At 42.1% G+C, this 16,597-nt stretch overlaps 1 protein-coding gene across 3 annotated transcripts; it reads left to right on the top strand.

The window, feature by feature from the left end:
* Window positions 1-100: 100 nt before the first annotated feature.
* On the top strand, window positions 101-16,283 carry HSCB (HscB mitochondrial iron-sulfur cluster cochaperone). Of its 3 annotated transcripts, XM_004429836.3 has the most exons (6): window positions 101-351; window positions 1,471-1,567; window positions 1,917-2,006; window positions 2,630-2,774; window positions 6,611-6,658; window positions 16,143-16,283. In XM_004429836.3, the coding sequence occupies exons 1-6, from the start codon at window positions 116-118 to the stop codon at window positions 16,232-16,234; spliced, it is 708 nt and encodes a 235-aa protein (XP_004429893.1). In that variant the 5' UTR covers window positions 101-115; the 3' UTR covers window positions 16,235-16,283. The 3 variants fall into 3 exon arrangements, with proteins under 3 accessions (XP_004429893.1, XP_087280144.1, XP_087280145.1); XM_087424018.1 differs by lacking the exon at window positions 6,611-6,658; XM_087424019.1 differs by lacking the exons at window positions 101-351; window positions 1,471-1,567 and having other exon boundaries at window positions 1,933-2,011.
* Window positions 16,284-16,597: the final 314 nt, after the last annotated feature.

The raw sequence follows: 16,597 nt of genomic DNA, 5'->3' as shown, positions 1-16,597 counted from the left end.
CCCTGGGTGATCCCGCCCCCTCAGCTCCCCAGCCAATCAACATCATTAGTCTAGTCGGCCGCTCTTTCCCCTTTTCCCCCCACGGGTGACCGCGGCGAGATAGGCCGCGAGCCAGATGTGGGGCGGGAGGGCAGGGGCCTTGCTCCGGGTGTGGGGGTGGTGGCCAGCAGGGGTTCTCGGAAGGAGACCGCTGGGCTGCAATGCTGCATCGCTGGCGGGAAGCAACTCCCCCAGGTGTTGGAACTGCGGCGGCCCAGGGGGCCCCATGCGGGGGGACGGGTTCTTCTGTCCGCAGTGCCGCGCGCTGCAGCCACCTGACCCCTCTCGAGACTACTTCAGCCTCATGGACTGGTACGGGAGGCGGTTTCGGGAAACGCGCAAGGGCGAGAGGGATGTCGGGGGCTGGCGTGCGAGAGGGGAGGGCTGATCAGGCTCGGCAGGGAGGAGGAATGGGTTAGATAGGTGGGCGGAGCCCTAGAGAGCAGGGGCTGGGGGTGGGGTCTGGGAAAATGGAGGATGGGATGTGTCCTGAGAGGAAATTGAGGGGCGGGCCTGAGGGAAGGAACTTTGCGGGATAGAGACAAGAGTGGAGGCAGGACTGGAGGGGCGGGGAACGAAGTTAGGGGAAATTGAAGGGTGGAAGCTTCAGTGGAGGGAGACTCGAGGGGCGGGACCTGAGAGAAAGAGAAGTTGGGAGGCGGGGCCTGAGGGAAAGGGTCCTGAGCGGCGCGGGAGAAGGGAGATTTGAGGGATAGGGTCAGAATGATTAAAGTTGGGTTGAGACTTTTAAGAAAGCGGTACTGAGGTGTTATCCAAAATAAGGGAGTAAGAGCACAGAAAACCTAATATTGTAGGCGGAGTCTAAGGGAAAAGTGAGAATTGGAGGGAGAGGGTCTGAGAAAGGAGTGGTTATTTCCCATTTTCTTCTGAAGGTTGAGGAGCTTGGAGAGGTGGTAAAGGTGGGCAGAGCTAAACGTGTGAGAGAGGGCAGGCTCTTGGAATAGAAAGTGAAAGGGATTGGATTAAAATATAAGTGGGAGACAGAGATGAAGGGACCTGGGCTTTGGAAAGATAGGGTGGGATTTGGGAATGCCCCTTCCCCTTAGCTCTGGGATCTGCTCCCGCCAGTCACTGAGCACTTATGATGGGCTGCAATAACACTACCCTTTAAGTTCTTCAAGGTACCAAACTTGTTCCCACCTTTGCATGGTCCCTCTGCATGCATGACTCTTTCCTCTGGTCTTTGGTTACTCCTCATCGTTCGGGTCTCAGCTCAAATGTCATCTCTTTGTCAACCACATCTACCACTCTCTCTGACTCTATTCTCTTTTCCCTCAGCACCTACCACTTTTTGAAATTATCTCTGTCTACATTTTATTGCCTCTTCCCCATGAGAACAGGAACCAGGGCCATAGTATACAAATCTATAAATATTTGATGCATGAATTTCTTCTCCCAATTTCCTTCCAGCAACTGCTCCTTCAGAGTTGACACTGCGAAGCTCCAGCAAAGGTACCAGCAACTGCAGCGTCTTGTCCACCCAGATTTCTTCAGCCAGAGGTCTCAGGTAGCCTATTGGCCACTCCTAATGATACCCAAACACATGTGCACACTGGGTGGGTGGCAGTGGCCTTGTGGTTATGTGATAATCAGAGACAGAGCTGGACAACCCGGTCCACCCTGGGGCACGCTGACCCAGGCCGGCCAGGCCCTGGACCTGCCCTGCACTCACAGCTTTTACCCAACTTTCCAGCAGAATTAGAACCCATCAGCTGAAAATAAAGACAGCTCATCCCACCCCGGTTCTACTCTGACCACTTCTTAGGTGCCTGCACCTCGGTATTTTATGAAACAGTTTGTGAATGTAAAATGGCTGATTTGGTTGGTAATAAGACTTTCTTTATCTCCACTAACAGACTGAAAAGGACTTCTCAGAGAAGCATTCAACCCTGGTGAATGATGCCTATAAGACCCTTCTGGCACCCCTGAGCAGGGGACTATACCTTGTAAGGTGATTTCCCATGTGTGACTGCCTGGTGTCCATTATGCTGTGGGACCGCTGCTCCTCTCTGTTCAGCAGAGGAGTGCTTGAGACCTGAGCTAGTCCAGGGACCAAAGATATTTAGCCTCAAAGACGTTATACAAATATAGTTTTCTCTGAGCATTCTCTGTAAATCTTACTTACCCAATTGCATTTTTTAAAACTATTTTCTATAAATTTCAAGGCTTGGATGGTGATAGCTTTTAGGGAAGAGTAATTTGGGAGTATTTTTGGGGGGAGGTGAGCACCTTAGAATTTTAGGATTTAATAGAATCTTTGCAAATATCTATTTCAACCTCCCAAATGGAGGAGTGACTCCCCTGGGGTCACACAGTTCCAGGTAGCAGAGAGGGATCCCATCCCAGCACTCCTGTCTCAGCCCAAGTTTCCAGCACCCTACCCTCACTTTCATTATTAGGACAGTTCAAGTTTTCCCTGTGAATGGTATTCTGTTCTGAAGGGTGAGTAGGATTTATGACTCTGACCATAGTTTCTTGAACCTTATTATTTATAATAAATACAAATAAGTTATATTTATATCTTACATATATATATGACTTATGTTTTCCCTGCTTTGTGCTCCAATAGCTAAAGCTCCATGGAGTACAGATTCCTGAAGGGACAGATTATGAAATGGACAGGCATTTCCTCATGGAAATAATGGAAATGAATGAGAAACTCACAGAAGCTCAAAGTGAAGCTGCCATGAAAGAGATTGAATCTGTTGTCAGAGGTAAAAGATAAAATACCACCAAATTCATTTTATTGCCATTATGAGTACATGTCTGGAGTTAAGTGAAAAATGAATATAAAGAGTACATATTGGTCATCACAATGATTCAGAGAGTAATTTTGTTCTTGGTTATACTGAAACCAATTTTGTCTGGAAGTTAGACTTGCAACATCCCTAAGTCTCTGGAAGTCTGCCTTAAACCAAGAATATAGTAGTGTTTTGCAGATTGCAATCCTCCTTCCTACCCATGACATTAGGATAACATCATTATCTCTGACAAGAAAAATAGGCTTTAGAAGTTCATGGAAATGCCCAAGGTCACATTACAGAGCAAAGATTGAAACCTTGGTCTTCTGATCCCAGATTGCTTTGCTTTCCACTTTTTTCCATAGTGTTTCAGTCAGGGTTCTCCGGAGAAACAGAACCAATAGTGTATGTGTATGTAGGTATATATATATAGAGAGAGAGACAGAGAGAGAAAGAAAAAGTAATTTATTTTAAGGAATTGGCTTACATGATTATGAGGGCTAGCAAGTCCAGAATATGTAGGGCAGACCAGCAGGCTAGAAACTCAGGCAAGATTTCTATGTTAGTCTTGAGGCAGAATTCCTTCTCCAGGAAACAGTTTTTGCTCTTAATGCCTTCAACTGCTTGGGTGAGGCCCACCCACATGATCAAAGATGATCTCCTTATTTAAAATCAATTGATTGTAAATGTTAATCACATCTACAAAGTACCTTCACAGCAACATCTATACTAGTGTTTGACCAAACAGCTGGGCACCATAGCCTAAATGTTGACACATGAAATTAACCGTGCCATGGAGAAAAGTCCTCAGGGTTCTCACTCCAATAGTACGCACTTTCACGGAAAGTACATATGCACTTTCACAAATATTTATAGCAGGCCTGCCATGGATCAGGCACTAAGGATAAAGCAGTGAACAAGAAAGACATGGTCCATGCCTTTGTGGAGTTTATATATTCCAACTCAGTGTGTCCAAAATGGAATTCATGAGCATTTCCCCTCCCTCCTCAAAAAAATAATCTATGCCTCTTCTGATGTTCGCCTTCTGAGTGAGTGACACTATCCAGCTGCACAAGTCCAAAAGAGTGAGTAGGCATCTTTGACAACTTATTCTCCCTTACCCCCATAGACAGTGCATCACCAAGTCTTGAAAAGCTGACCTTCTAAATGTGTCTCAAATCCATCCATCCATTTTCACTGCCATCACCTGTTCCTTGCTACCATTCTCTCTCACCTGGACACCTGCAGTAACTCCAGACTGGTTTATCTGGACCTTCAATCTAATATATTCCTACACTGTCCCTTGTGTGATCTTTTTGAAACCCAAATCTGATCATATCACCCTTGGCCTTGCTTAAAAACTTTAAGTGGCACCCACTGCTCTCAGGTTAAAGACCAAACTCGTTTTTTTTTTGTGTGTGTGGAGAAGATCAGCCCTGAGCTAACATCCATGCCAATCCTCCTCTTTTTGCAGAGGAAGACTGGCCCTGAGCTAACATGTATTGCCAATCCTCCTCCTTTTTCTCCCCAAAGCCCCAGTAGATAGTTGTATGTCATAGTTGCACATCCTTCTAGTTGCTGTATGTGGGACGCGGCCTCAGCATGGCCGGACAAGCGGTGCATCGCTGTGCACCCAGGATCCAAACCTGGGCCGCCAGTAGCGGAGCACATGCACTTAACCACTAAGCCACGGGGCCAGCCCCAAGACCAAACTCTTTAGCATGGCTTATGAGGCCCTGCATGGTCTGGCCTCTGCTTCCTCCCATTTGCTCTTTCCACTCTAGCCACATGGGCTGCTTCCAGTTCTTCATCTGTACCATGCACCTTCCTGCCCCAAGGCTTTTGTACATGCTGTTGCTTCTGCCTGAAACCCTTTTCTCTATCCCATCTAGTTAGTTCTTCCTCCCATCAGATCTGGGGGAAATCATTGCTTCCTCAGGATCCTCAGAGAACCTCTCTGTCTATACCTTTTGGCATTGGGTACCCGTCTCTTGTAGGACTAATCACAGTTATAACCTTACTGTTCTATGTGAGATCATTTGACCAATATCAGCCTACCCTGTTAGACTAGAAGTTCTGTGGAGGCAGAAATTGCGTCTGCTTGTTGCTTCCCTCATTCTCAGCACATGGAATAGTACTTGGATTATAACAGGATCAGTAAATATTTATCAAATGAGTGAATAAATAACAAACAAAGAAGTTAAAAGCAATAAAGTAGAAGCTGTGGTGGGAGCACTGTCAGCTGGGAATGTTATCAACAGTGTTAGGTCTGGGTATTATTGGTAGAAGAGAGACTCTGGATTTGCAGTCAGAAGTCCCAGTTGCACAGCTTTGAAAGGCAAAGGATCATGAAGCTCTGCTGTGAGGTAGACTTGGGTTCAGTCCCAACACTGCCGCTAACTTTCTGTGTGACCTTGAGCTAGTGACTTCACCCCTCTGAGCTTCAGTTTCCTCATCTGTAAAATGGAGACAATATTAGTACTGGTTGTTGCAAGGATCAAATTAAATGAGATAAAGCATGTAAAACACTTAACACAGTGGCTGGCCCATAGTAAGCGCTCAGCCAATGGTGGAGGTTATTCTAGCCCTATAGTAAACGTCCGACTCCGAGCAGGTCACTAACCCTCACTTAGATTAATTCCTAAATTCCTCCCCACAGGTACCTGCTGAGGCCCAGGTTAAGTGAATGTTCCGGGGCATAGAGCTAGTTAGTTTTGTGGTCAGGACTTCAGAGCCTCCAGACTCCTAGTCCAGTGTTCTTTTGTCTACACCATGTTGCTACCTGAGAAGCGAGTTCCAACCACTGTCTGTCTAGGAGTCTGGAGACTTGAGGTCTGTTCCCACCTCCTCCATTCACCAACCATGTGACCACAAGGACAGTTCCCCAATAGGTGCCATTGCCTACAATGGGGATATAGTGTATCTGAAAGTGCTCTGAAAACAGGTACCATATAAATGATTGATACCATTTATATCTAGAAAATGCCCTCATGGTAAAATTCCTCATTTCCTAATGAGGAAACAACAGAAACAGATAGCTGCTCCTTTACTTCATCTGGCATCTTCTCTCTTAAGGTACAATATGATCTAAATGTTTCATTTCCTGAGAGGCTGTGTAATTTGTAGTGGTTGCCTGAAACACTGTAATGCCCTGCTGATAGGCGAGCCCAGCTTGTTAATTTTCTCCTTGCTGAGATCTGGAGGATTCAGACTGCTTGGTGGAGATAGTCAAGGCATTTCCTTGTCTTTTTTTCTGTTTTTTTTAATGATTCTATAGCCATTTTATGAGCCTTGGTGATTGCCCTTCAGACCTTTCATGGGTAGAAAAACAAGGGGCCAGCCCCATGGCATAGTAGTTCAGTTCGGCATGCTCCACTTTGGTGGCCCAGGTTTGCAGGTTCGGATGCCGGGCGCAGACCTACACCACTCGTCAGCCACGCTGTGGTGGCGACCCACTTACAAAGTAGAGGAGGATTGGCACAGATGTTATCTCAGGGCTAATCTTCCTCAAGCAAAAAAAAAAAAAAAGGAAGATTGGCAACAGATGTCAGCTCAGGGTGAATCTTCCTCAGCAAAAAAAAGCCTTAAAAAAAAGAAAAAGAAAAACAAGAGTGTGACTGGAGTCAGCTGGTGCTGTCCTGAACCGGAGTTGCTGTGCTGGGGCATGTAGAGATAGAGGTTGTGAAGCCGTATCCTTGAATCCAAGCTTCCTGCTGTGTTGTGTTCACACCAGCATGATTACAAAGTGTTGTCTTCATATTATGAGTCGATTTAAGTAGAAAAATTAAGATAATGGTTTTCTCTTTCAGCTAAACAGAAAGAATTGACTGACAATGTGACCAGAGCTTTTGAACGAGGTACTTTATTTCTTGACTTTTTTAAATATGGAAAGAAATTGTAAACACTGAAGTAGAACCATCCATTCAATAAGTATTTATTTTATAGCCATCCTATGATAGGTACATAGGGAGATATGAAACATGTATGAGTCTACATTTCTGCCTTCAGGATTCACAGTCTTACTAGAGAAATTAGCTGTGTGCCAAAAACAGTGATATGCCAGTGAAAGATTAGATGAGAGAAATGCTTCCATTCCTCTTTAGCAAGTCGGAAAAGATAAGGTGAGGGATGGGGGCTGAAGCCAACACAGGCAGATCCTAAGGGCAAGGCTGCAGAGTCAACATTTGGCAAAGCCCAGGAGAAGTCCATGGCAGAGCTGTGCCTGAATTACAAATACGGAATGTTCATCCTTGTCCCTGCTGCTCCTGGCTCTCAGATTGAAGAGACTAGATCTATTTCTAACTATGTTTAAGCAAGAACAACCTTTCTCGCCATCCTTGACTTTTGCCACCCCTTAAATAAGAAAATATTAACCCTTTGGCTTAGGGATCATTTGATTGCAGGAAGCAGAAAGCCACTCATACTAGCCCAGATAAAGGGATGTTATTATAAGCAATCAGGACTCTCTCCCAGAGAAAAACTTGCAATGATTATAGAACAGTGTGATAAGAGCTTTTCAGGGACAGAAGCTAGGAACCTGAAAGCAGTCTGGAACCAAGACTGCAGTCCTAGACCTGTGCCCCTGGCAGTCCACTCCATCCTCCTCTCTTCTCTGTAAACCAGTTCCATCTGCTTCCTTATTAGTGTACAGTGCTCCAAAGTGGCCTCCTCCACTGGATGACTCCTTAGTCTTCCTTGGTCTATCACCTTATAAGAACAAGACCTTTCACCATCTGCCTAGAGTCCCCTAGACCCAACTCTAGATTCCTGGGAGAGAGAATTTGATTGGCCCAGCTTCAGCCAGATGTCCCTTCCAGTCCAGTCACCTAAGGCCGAGGAGATAGGCTTACACAGTGTGCTGCCTACTTTGCAGGGACTGTAGGAGTCAATTCAGAGAAGTAGCCTGTGGGGGGTCTCTAAAAAGATGTGGAGGAATATAAATTAACAGCAGAAAAGACAGGAACCTAGCCTGACATATCTGCCTGAAATCCATGTCCCTAACCCACTGGCTAAGATGGTTTGATTGTGTTCCACCAGGGCCCAGCCCCAGCTCTTGTTATACCTTTGGATACTTTTATTTTTTTAATTATGAAATACAATTTTTCAAGAGAATAAATAAGTACAATTTAAAGAATAATAATAGACCAAACACCCATGTCCCCACCACTCAGCTTAAGAAATATAACATGCAAAGAAGACATCCAATGGCCAATAAGCACATAAAAAGATGCTCTACATCACTAACCATTAGGGAAATGAAAATTGAAACCACAATGAGATATCATCTCACACTTATTAAGAAGAGTGCTATCAAAAAAAAAAAAACCCCAGAAAATAACAAATGTTGGCAAGGATGTGGAGAAGTTGGAACCCTTGTGCACTGTTGTTGGGAATGTAAAATAGTGCAGACACTATGGAAAACAGTATGGCAGTTCCTCAAAAAATTAAAAATAGAATTACCATACAATCCAGCAATTCCACTTCTGGGTATATACCTAAAGAATTGACAGCAGGGACTCCAAGAGATGCACTGTCAAAGATAAAGCCAGATACTAGTTAAAGTGGTAAGGACAGGTTTGAATCAGTAATAAGTATTGCAATGGAGAAGAGTCCATTTTAAAGGGAGAATGAGGGAGTAGGGAGGCAGGGTGAGCAGGGCTCAATAGAGTCAGGGAAGTGAAAAATTACCAAAAGCTGGAAGAAGTGGTTGGTGTGTGAAACCCATCTGGGTTTGCTAATTGTTGCTTATCGAAGTTCGGCTTCAACGCTCCCACAGAGCCTTGGAGACGGGCCCTATTTTCAGGTATTAGCTGGAACACACAGTAAGAAAGAAACATTCTTCTTTCCTTTGAGCAATATAAGTCCATTTCTCATTCGATCGCCTGTTGTTTATTAAGGACTAGCTGAACCATCTGTTGAGATTTGGTAGTAGAGGATATTTGCTGGATGACGTGAGCAATCAGGCATTTAATGAGGAGCATCTATGGAAACAAAAAGAAAAACAAAGGTTAATGGTTGGAGCAGACTATAAACCTCATTTCTGAGTCGAGAGGGCAGCCACTTGAGAAGACATTGAACTCTTAAGCATCTTTAGAGGGTGGCATGAGGACGGCAGTGGCCATCTAATGGATTTCCTGGTTTATAGTTGGAATGTTTGTGGTGATGGCAAAGACATCAGTGTCACGGTCATGGTTCTCTCCCAGAGCAGAGCATGGAAGATGCAGGAGTTCTGGTGGACTTTCTGAGTAGCCCATCTGCCAGCAGTCCCAGGCACAAAGGTTGCCCATACATGATTTGTTGTGGTGATGAGTTCTTTGAAGTTTATATCAAGTTGTCTGGCTTCAGCTTGTGGGACTTTTTCAGGTCCTGGAGGAAAGCGGCAGCTACAAGACAGACAACCTCAGTCCCAATAAGGGTCTGGGCAGTCAAGTTTTAATTCTTAGTGACACCAAGTCAGGAGGGAGGGAGAAAAATTGGAAACATCAATATGGAAAGTTGTAGTCAGGTATTGAAGGAAACTAGAAGAATTGAGGATTTGGTAAGGGCTGATAAAATGTGTAAGCTGGCAGGATCCAGTTCAGTTTATAGGGAGAAATAAAACCTCAAAGACTGAACAGGATTCTAATAACGCACAAAGGTGTTCCACTGAAATAAATAAAATCAATCTTTTTAATCAAAGATAATCAAAGTAAGATTATTCTTGTTTACAAAATCATTTTACTTTCATTAAATTTGGCCTGATTATTTACATAAGTGCAGCCAGAATGATAATCAGCCATACAGGACATTTTACATTTTCTTTATGGAACTTTTTATAAAGAATCTCAAGGGGCCAGCCCAGTGGCGTAGTGGTTAAGTTCATGTGCTCTGCTTCAGTGGCCCAGGGTTCGCAGGTTCAGATCCTGGGCGCGGACCTACACACCACTCATCAAGCCATGCTGTGGCGGCGTCCCACATACAAAATAGAGGAAGATGGGCACAGATGTTAGCTCAGAGCTAATCTTCCTCAGCAAAATGAGGAAGATTGGCAATGGATGTTAGCTCAGGGCTGATCTTCCTCTCCAAAAAAAAAAAAAAGAATCTCAGATTGGACTTTAAAAGCCTCTCAATACTAGGAAGTCAAGCCAAGAATTCTCCATCAGTCTTCATCTGCAGTACCTATAGATTTGGGTGAATTCCCCTCTTCTCAAGGTCTCCAAAATATCCTGTTTCCTGGGCCTGCCAGGAAGTGATCTTCCTTACTCACTGTAAGGCTGGGAACCCTATAAGTCAGGTACCAGACTCGCTTTTTCAAGAGGGTTTTGTAAGCATTAGCTCCATAAAGTCAACCTTAGTTTCTTAAAATTGTCTGGTCATATCTGATTTTATGCATCATTTTCAAATATGACACTCCATTCCAAACTTTGGTAATATAACCAATGTTTTTAATTATGTCCTATTGCAAAGAGGACAGATTCTTACTGAACCTGTACAAATAACTGTTGCCATGAAAATAAGAATACTCAAATATAGTTTCCAAAAATAGTTTTTGAAGGATCAGGAAAAGAGAAAAAGATAAATGTTTTATAAGTAAAAATTACAAAAGTATAATTTACTAGATTGTTATGAGTCATAGATAGCTTAAGAGAAAATGGAAGGGGATTTTCTTATATCTTGAAAATAGAACATTTAAGAGCCAGCAATATTTTGAACAAAAAATATAAAAAATTATAATCATCCTTTATCACTTTACTCAGTCTTATGTAATTAATTTTGTTCTGTTTGATCTTGGGTTAGCAGTTTTATGAACTCACTGGCTTTTTCATTAGTTTTGGAAACTCTGACTTAGTCTGTTGGTTTGATGTCAGTTATTTAAGCAATGCCATCAGAAGCCTGTACCCCAGAGTACCTGACCTTTTTCATAGGTCTCACTGATAGTCCCTTTTTGTTGAACACAAGTACTCTGGCCTCTAGCTGATTGCAAGAACTTTTAGGAAAACATCAGAGTAAAACAACAACTCTGGATAGCAAAAGATTTAAAATGGCCATAGCTAAAGATCTGATGAGAGTTCATTATAAAAATAACACAATTGACAAGGAAATTTGGTTGTTTCTGTGATATCTAACATTTTGAATTAATAACTGGGCTGATAACATTATACCAGGACATATCATGGATGGTGAAGGCATTAACAAATTTCTAGGAACTATATGATTTCTGAAATAATAACATTTTACCCATACAGAAATAACCTAGGGAAGACTAAGTATCTCTTCTTTGACAAAGCTTCCATTATAGTTTAGTATTTCAAATCAACCTAATTACTTTATTTTTTTAAAGAAATTCATTTTATTTATTTATTTTTATTTTTTATTTTTTATTTTTGGTGAGGAAGATCAGTCCTGAGCTAACATCCATGCCAATCCTCTTCTTTTTGATGAGGAAGACCGGCCCTGAGCTAACATCTATTGCCAATCCTCCTCCTTTTTTCCTCTTTTTCTCCCCAAGGCCCCAGTATATAGTTGTATGTCATAGCTGCACATCCTTCTAGTTGCTGTATGTGGGACGCGGCCTCAGCATGGCCGGAGAAGTGGTGCATCTGTGCGTGCCTGGGATCCGAACCCCGGGCCGCCAGCAGCGGAGCGCGTGCACTTAACCACTAAGCCACGGGGCCAGCCCTCTCCTTTTTAATCTTAACAAAAACACATCCTACATTCCTTACATACTTTTCATATAAAAACACATCCTACTTTTCTCCCATACTTTGTATACAAAGTTGTTTTTCTTCACTCTTATTGTTTCTAGTAGTTTTATTCCTATATATATAGATTATAAATTTTAACCATTAGTAACTTTTATTTTACAGAGACAACTAGGAAGTAGAAATTGCAAACTATGATATACCAGTATTCTGTAGCAGATTAGCAAATTTTATGAATATACCATTTCATAATCTCCAGAAGTATATGCTTTTTATAATACAATATTTTTAACGTGTCAAGAAGAAACTGTTTTTTAACAGACCCAAATATCTTTGGCGTCTCTGTACCATATAAAAATATGAAGCCAAAAGAATATAAACTTATACTTAATAATGAAGGTTTCAGTACTTTATCTTATTTAGAAATTATTTAGGGCCGGCCCCGTGGCTTAGCGGTTAAGTGCGTGCGCTCCGATGCAGGCTGCCTGGGTTCGGATCCCGGGCGCGCACAGACGCACTGCTTCTCCGGCCATGCTGGGGCCGCGTCCCACATACAGCAGCTGGAAGAATGTGCAACTATGACATACAACTATCGTCTGGGGCTTTAGGGGAAAAATAAAAAAATAAAAAAAATAAAAAATAAAAAAAATAAAAATAAAAAAGAAATTATTTAGATATTTAATGAATATCTATTATTTAACTTTGCTAACTCTAAGGTTCCAAGTTACCAAAAAGATTTTGGAAATAATTTTTAGACAACATATTATAAAACAATTATTGTTGAAATAACACTTGTCATAATTTAATTTGAATAATATCATATCATATCAATAAAATCAAATTTATCATTTTATAATCTTAAACGTCTGATAAATATTAGTTATTTGACGAGTAAACCCAAGTAGAATAAAAATGTATGCTTACATTATACTTAATGTTGACAACTCTGAAGACATACCTGTTTTATTAAACCAACAATGTCAAACTAGTCTTATTTACCAAAGATTTACCCAAATTACATGAGATTGAAAAACATTTTAGTTGGTTCCTATATTTCTGGAAGTTTTAGGAATATTTAATTTATATAAGCGCTTATTTCTCTCTAAATCAATTAGGATACAACTCCTTTAAGGGATTTTATAAATTAAGTTGGTAATACCATCCAGGGGTAGCTAAATATCATATGTTTATGTATGTATGTGTATATCATATACACATACATACATAAACATACAGATAGATGCAAATACAGATCTTACACTTTTCATTTAAAAATTTTAGCCATAAATCAGACATAAATACAGTAATATAAAACTCACTTCAAGTGGGGTGATGGATGTTAACTAAACTTATTGTGGTAATCATGTCACAATATATACATATATCAAAGCATCGTGTTGTACACCTAAAACTAATACAATGTTATATGTCAATTATATCTCAATAAAACTGGAAAATTTTAATTAATTTTTTAAAAAACTCACCAGTTTATGGGGCCCGCCCAGTGGCGCAAGTGGTTAAGTACGTGCCCTCCGCTGCGGCGGCCCGGGATTCACTGGTTCGGATCCTGGGCGCACACTGACACACTGCTTGTCGAGCCATGCTGTGGTGGCGTCCCATATAAAGTGGAGGAAGATGGGCACAGATGTTAGCCCAGGGCCAGTCTTCCTCAGCAAAAAGAGGAGGATTGGCAGATGTTAGCTCAGGGCCGATCTTCCTCACAAAAAACAAAAACAAACAAACAAAAAAACTCACTAGTTTATATATGAGTGGTTCTCATTTTTACTCTCTTTTATATATTTATCCAAATTGTGTATTTAGCAGTTGGAAGAAGTTAAAGGTTACCTGCTCAATATGAGGGCTAATGCTTTCCACCAATATTTGTGGAAGAGACCTTTAAGATGTTTTATTTTTTTGCCCTGATATATAATCTTATGGGAGGCTGTAGACTAAATGTCTGTTTCCAAGTAGTTTTTTTTTCTTTTTCAGCTTCAGGTGGTTGCTTTTGGGGGTACCTGAGTCCCTTGAGAACCCCCAGTGGGGACAGGGGGCCCAAAGTTCCAGTGACTATAGGGAGCTAAAGGGTGAGAGTGGGAAGAGAAAGGTTTGGCAGGGTGGACAGAGGGGTGGAGGAGGTAGGGGCTTGAAGGGGGACATATCAAAGGATGCAAGGGAGCTGAAAGGAAGGTGGAAGGTGGTAAATGGAGGAAGGAGGAGGGGAGGTGATGGGAAAGAGAGGTTAGAAGAGATAGCTTGGCGAGATTTTAAGTTTCCCAAAGAAGCTATAGGAGTTCCAAATTTTCCTAAGTTATACCACCAAGAAAAGAAGCCAACAGAGTACCATGGTGGCACACAGTCAGCAGGAGTTTGAGAAGGAAGATTTTAGTTGACTGAGTTCCCATGGAAGAAGCAGGATCAAGTAGAACAAAAGCTTCACATGGATCCAGGGAAAAAAAATTTCCAACCCAAGAGTCAATCGCCACTAGAAGCAAGGAGCCAAGAAGAATTCTGGCCTAGGAGGTAGCTTTCCAAAGAAGCCTGGGACTCTAATCTAGCTTCAGAGAGTACACTCAGAATGGTAAGAATCTCAGTCTGTCCTCACTGTATGGACGTATGTCTGGAGAATTGGATCAGGAGTTAGACTCAACACCAGATACCCAAACAAGCAAGCAAACTGGAGATGAGACAGAGGTCTCTATGCATGCTGAAAAGTCTGCTTGTCACGTACCTCCGAGGGCCTGATGGTGTTTCTGATCCAGATCCAAGTCACAGTACCAGATAACTATCAAAGATAAACAAAGCCGGACATTAGTTAAAGTGCTAAGGACAGATTTTAATCAGTAATAACTATTGCAATAGGGAAAAGAGTCCAGCGTGAACTGAACTCAACCTATTTGTGACTGGGCATTTTCAAGGGACAATGAGGAAATAGAGAGGGGGTGCTCAGGGGCTTAGTAGAGTCAGGGAAGTGAAAAATTACAAGTAGGAAGCGGGGCTCCATGTGAAACCAATTTGGGTTTGCTAACTGGTGGTTCTTGAAGTTAGGCTCCTGTCTGCCCACAGACACTGGGAGGCAGGGGGCCTGTCTTCAGGAGGTGACTAGAATAAACAGTAAATTCTTTTGGCAGCCCTGAGTTTTCTCAGGCAGGCATTTTAAGGGGGGCTAGAGTCATCCTAGGGATGTGGCATTGAGCTGTTAGAAACTACGTTTGTGTTTGTTCAGGTCTTTTTAGGTCAAGGCCTAGTCAAGAAGTGGGCTCAGAGGAGCCTGGCTAGCATTTGGTCAAGGAGAGAATTTTTGTAGCACCTGTGTTCAGAATTTTTCACAAGAGCTAATAGGTGGAATCAGCCCAAGTGTCCATCAAAAGTTGAATGGATAAGCAAAATGTGGTATATCCATACAATGGAATATTATTCAGCCTTAAAAAGGAAGGAAATTCTGACACATGCTACAGCATGAATGAATTTTGAGGACATTATGCTAAATGAAATAAGCTACTCACCAAAAGATAAATACTTTATGATTCCACTTATATGAGGAAATAGTAGTCAAATTTGAAGAGTAGTCAAATTCATAGAGACAGAAAGTATAATTGTGGCGGTCAGGGGCTGGAGGGAGAGAGGAATAGGGAGTTATTGTTTCATTGTTTCATTCTTGTTTCATAATAGGTACAGAGTTTCAGTTTTGCAGGATGAAAAGAGTTCTGTGGCTAAATGGTGGTAATGGTAGCATAGCAATGTAAATGTACTTAATGCCACTGAACCCTACACTTAAAAATGGTTACAATAATAAATTTTATGTTATGTGTATTTTACCACAATTAAAATGATTTTTATAAGTTAAATAAATAAAATAAAGAAATAGAACATGACCACTGCCTTCCAAGCCCCAGTAGGCCCTTTGCAATTGCATCCCCCTTCCGTGGTAACCACTCTCCTGAAGTCTGTGTTAATCATTCTCTTGCTTTTCTTGATGGTTTTAACCATATATGAATATAACAGTATATTATTTAGTTTTACATATATCTAAGTCAGGGTTTCTCAACCTGGCACTGCCGACATTTTGGTCCAGATAATTCTTTGTTGTGGGGGGCTGTCCTATATGCTGTAGGATGTTTAGCAGCATCCCTGGCCTCTACCCACTAGATGTCAGTACCACCTCCCCACTTGTGACAACCAGAAATGTCTCCAGATATTGCCAAATATCCCTGTGGGCGCAAACTCACCCCCAGTCGAGAATCATTGGTCCAAGGGCATCATTCTCAGAGACCGTAGGCCCCCTGAGGGCAGCTCTGTACCTCAGCACCTGGCACAGAGGAAGCACCCAGTGCTTCCACGTCCTCTTCAGGGTTAGACCACCATGTACGATAAGGGAAAACTCGTAAAACATCACCCATTTATTACGTGGGGACTGTCCTGAAGAAGGTCAGCTTCTCATGTTTAAAGTCTGAATCCTGTAAACACGCATGCTTCTGCCCCTTTTGGTTAATCCCTTCGTCCCTTTAACAATCCAGATGGTCTCCCTCTCTCGCACACATTTACTGAGTAATTGGCCCTCCAGAGCCCGGAGCTCAGCTTTGATCCAGCTGCCTTGGTCGATAGAGTTGGTTTTGTTCTTGCTTGAAATGAAGCCTGACATTAATGTCTCTGTTTATTTTAGATGATTTTGAAAAAGCCAAGGAAATTTTAACAAAGATGAGATACTTTTCAAATGTAGAAGAAAAGATCAAGTTAAAGAAGATTCCCCTCTAATTGTTGCTAATTTTGAAGTTTTAAAAATAAAGTTCTTGTATATTTCTTTTCTGGCTTCTGCTAATTGAGACTAGATATGCTTTAACTGCTTATATAATCTTAATTAAATCTGTGGCTCAAGCATTAACAGATGACAAAGTTTGTCATGCTGGAAATACAGCCTGGCCAGAGCTTGAATGGTCAGTTCTTTGTGTGATACTTGATACACCATGTACCCCATCTAGGCCAATGGATGAGGAGGTGCGGATGGGGCCAACTTGAGGCCCTAGAGTACGGGTGGGCAAACTTTTTCTGCAAAGGGCCAAGAAGTAAATATTTTAGGCTTTGTGGGCCATACCACTTCTGTTGTAACTACTCAACTCT

This window comes from Ceratotherium simum, chromosome 35, assembly GCF_057802395.1.
Source record: "Ceratotherium simum simum isolate JZ-2026a chromosome 35, ASM5780239v1, whole genome shotgun sequence".
In the NCBI taxonomy this organism is placed as follows: Eukaryota; Metazoa; Chordata; class Mammalia; order Perissodactyla; family Rhinocerotidae; genus Ceratotherium; species Ceratotherium simum.
This window is presented reverse-complemented; position numbering and strand designations above follow the sequence as displayed.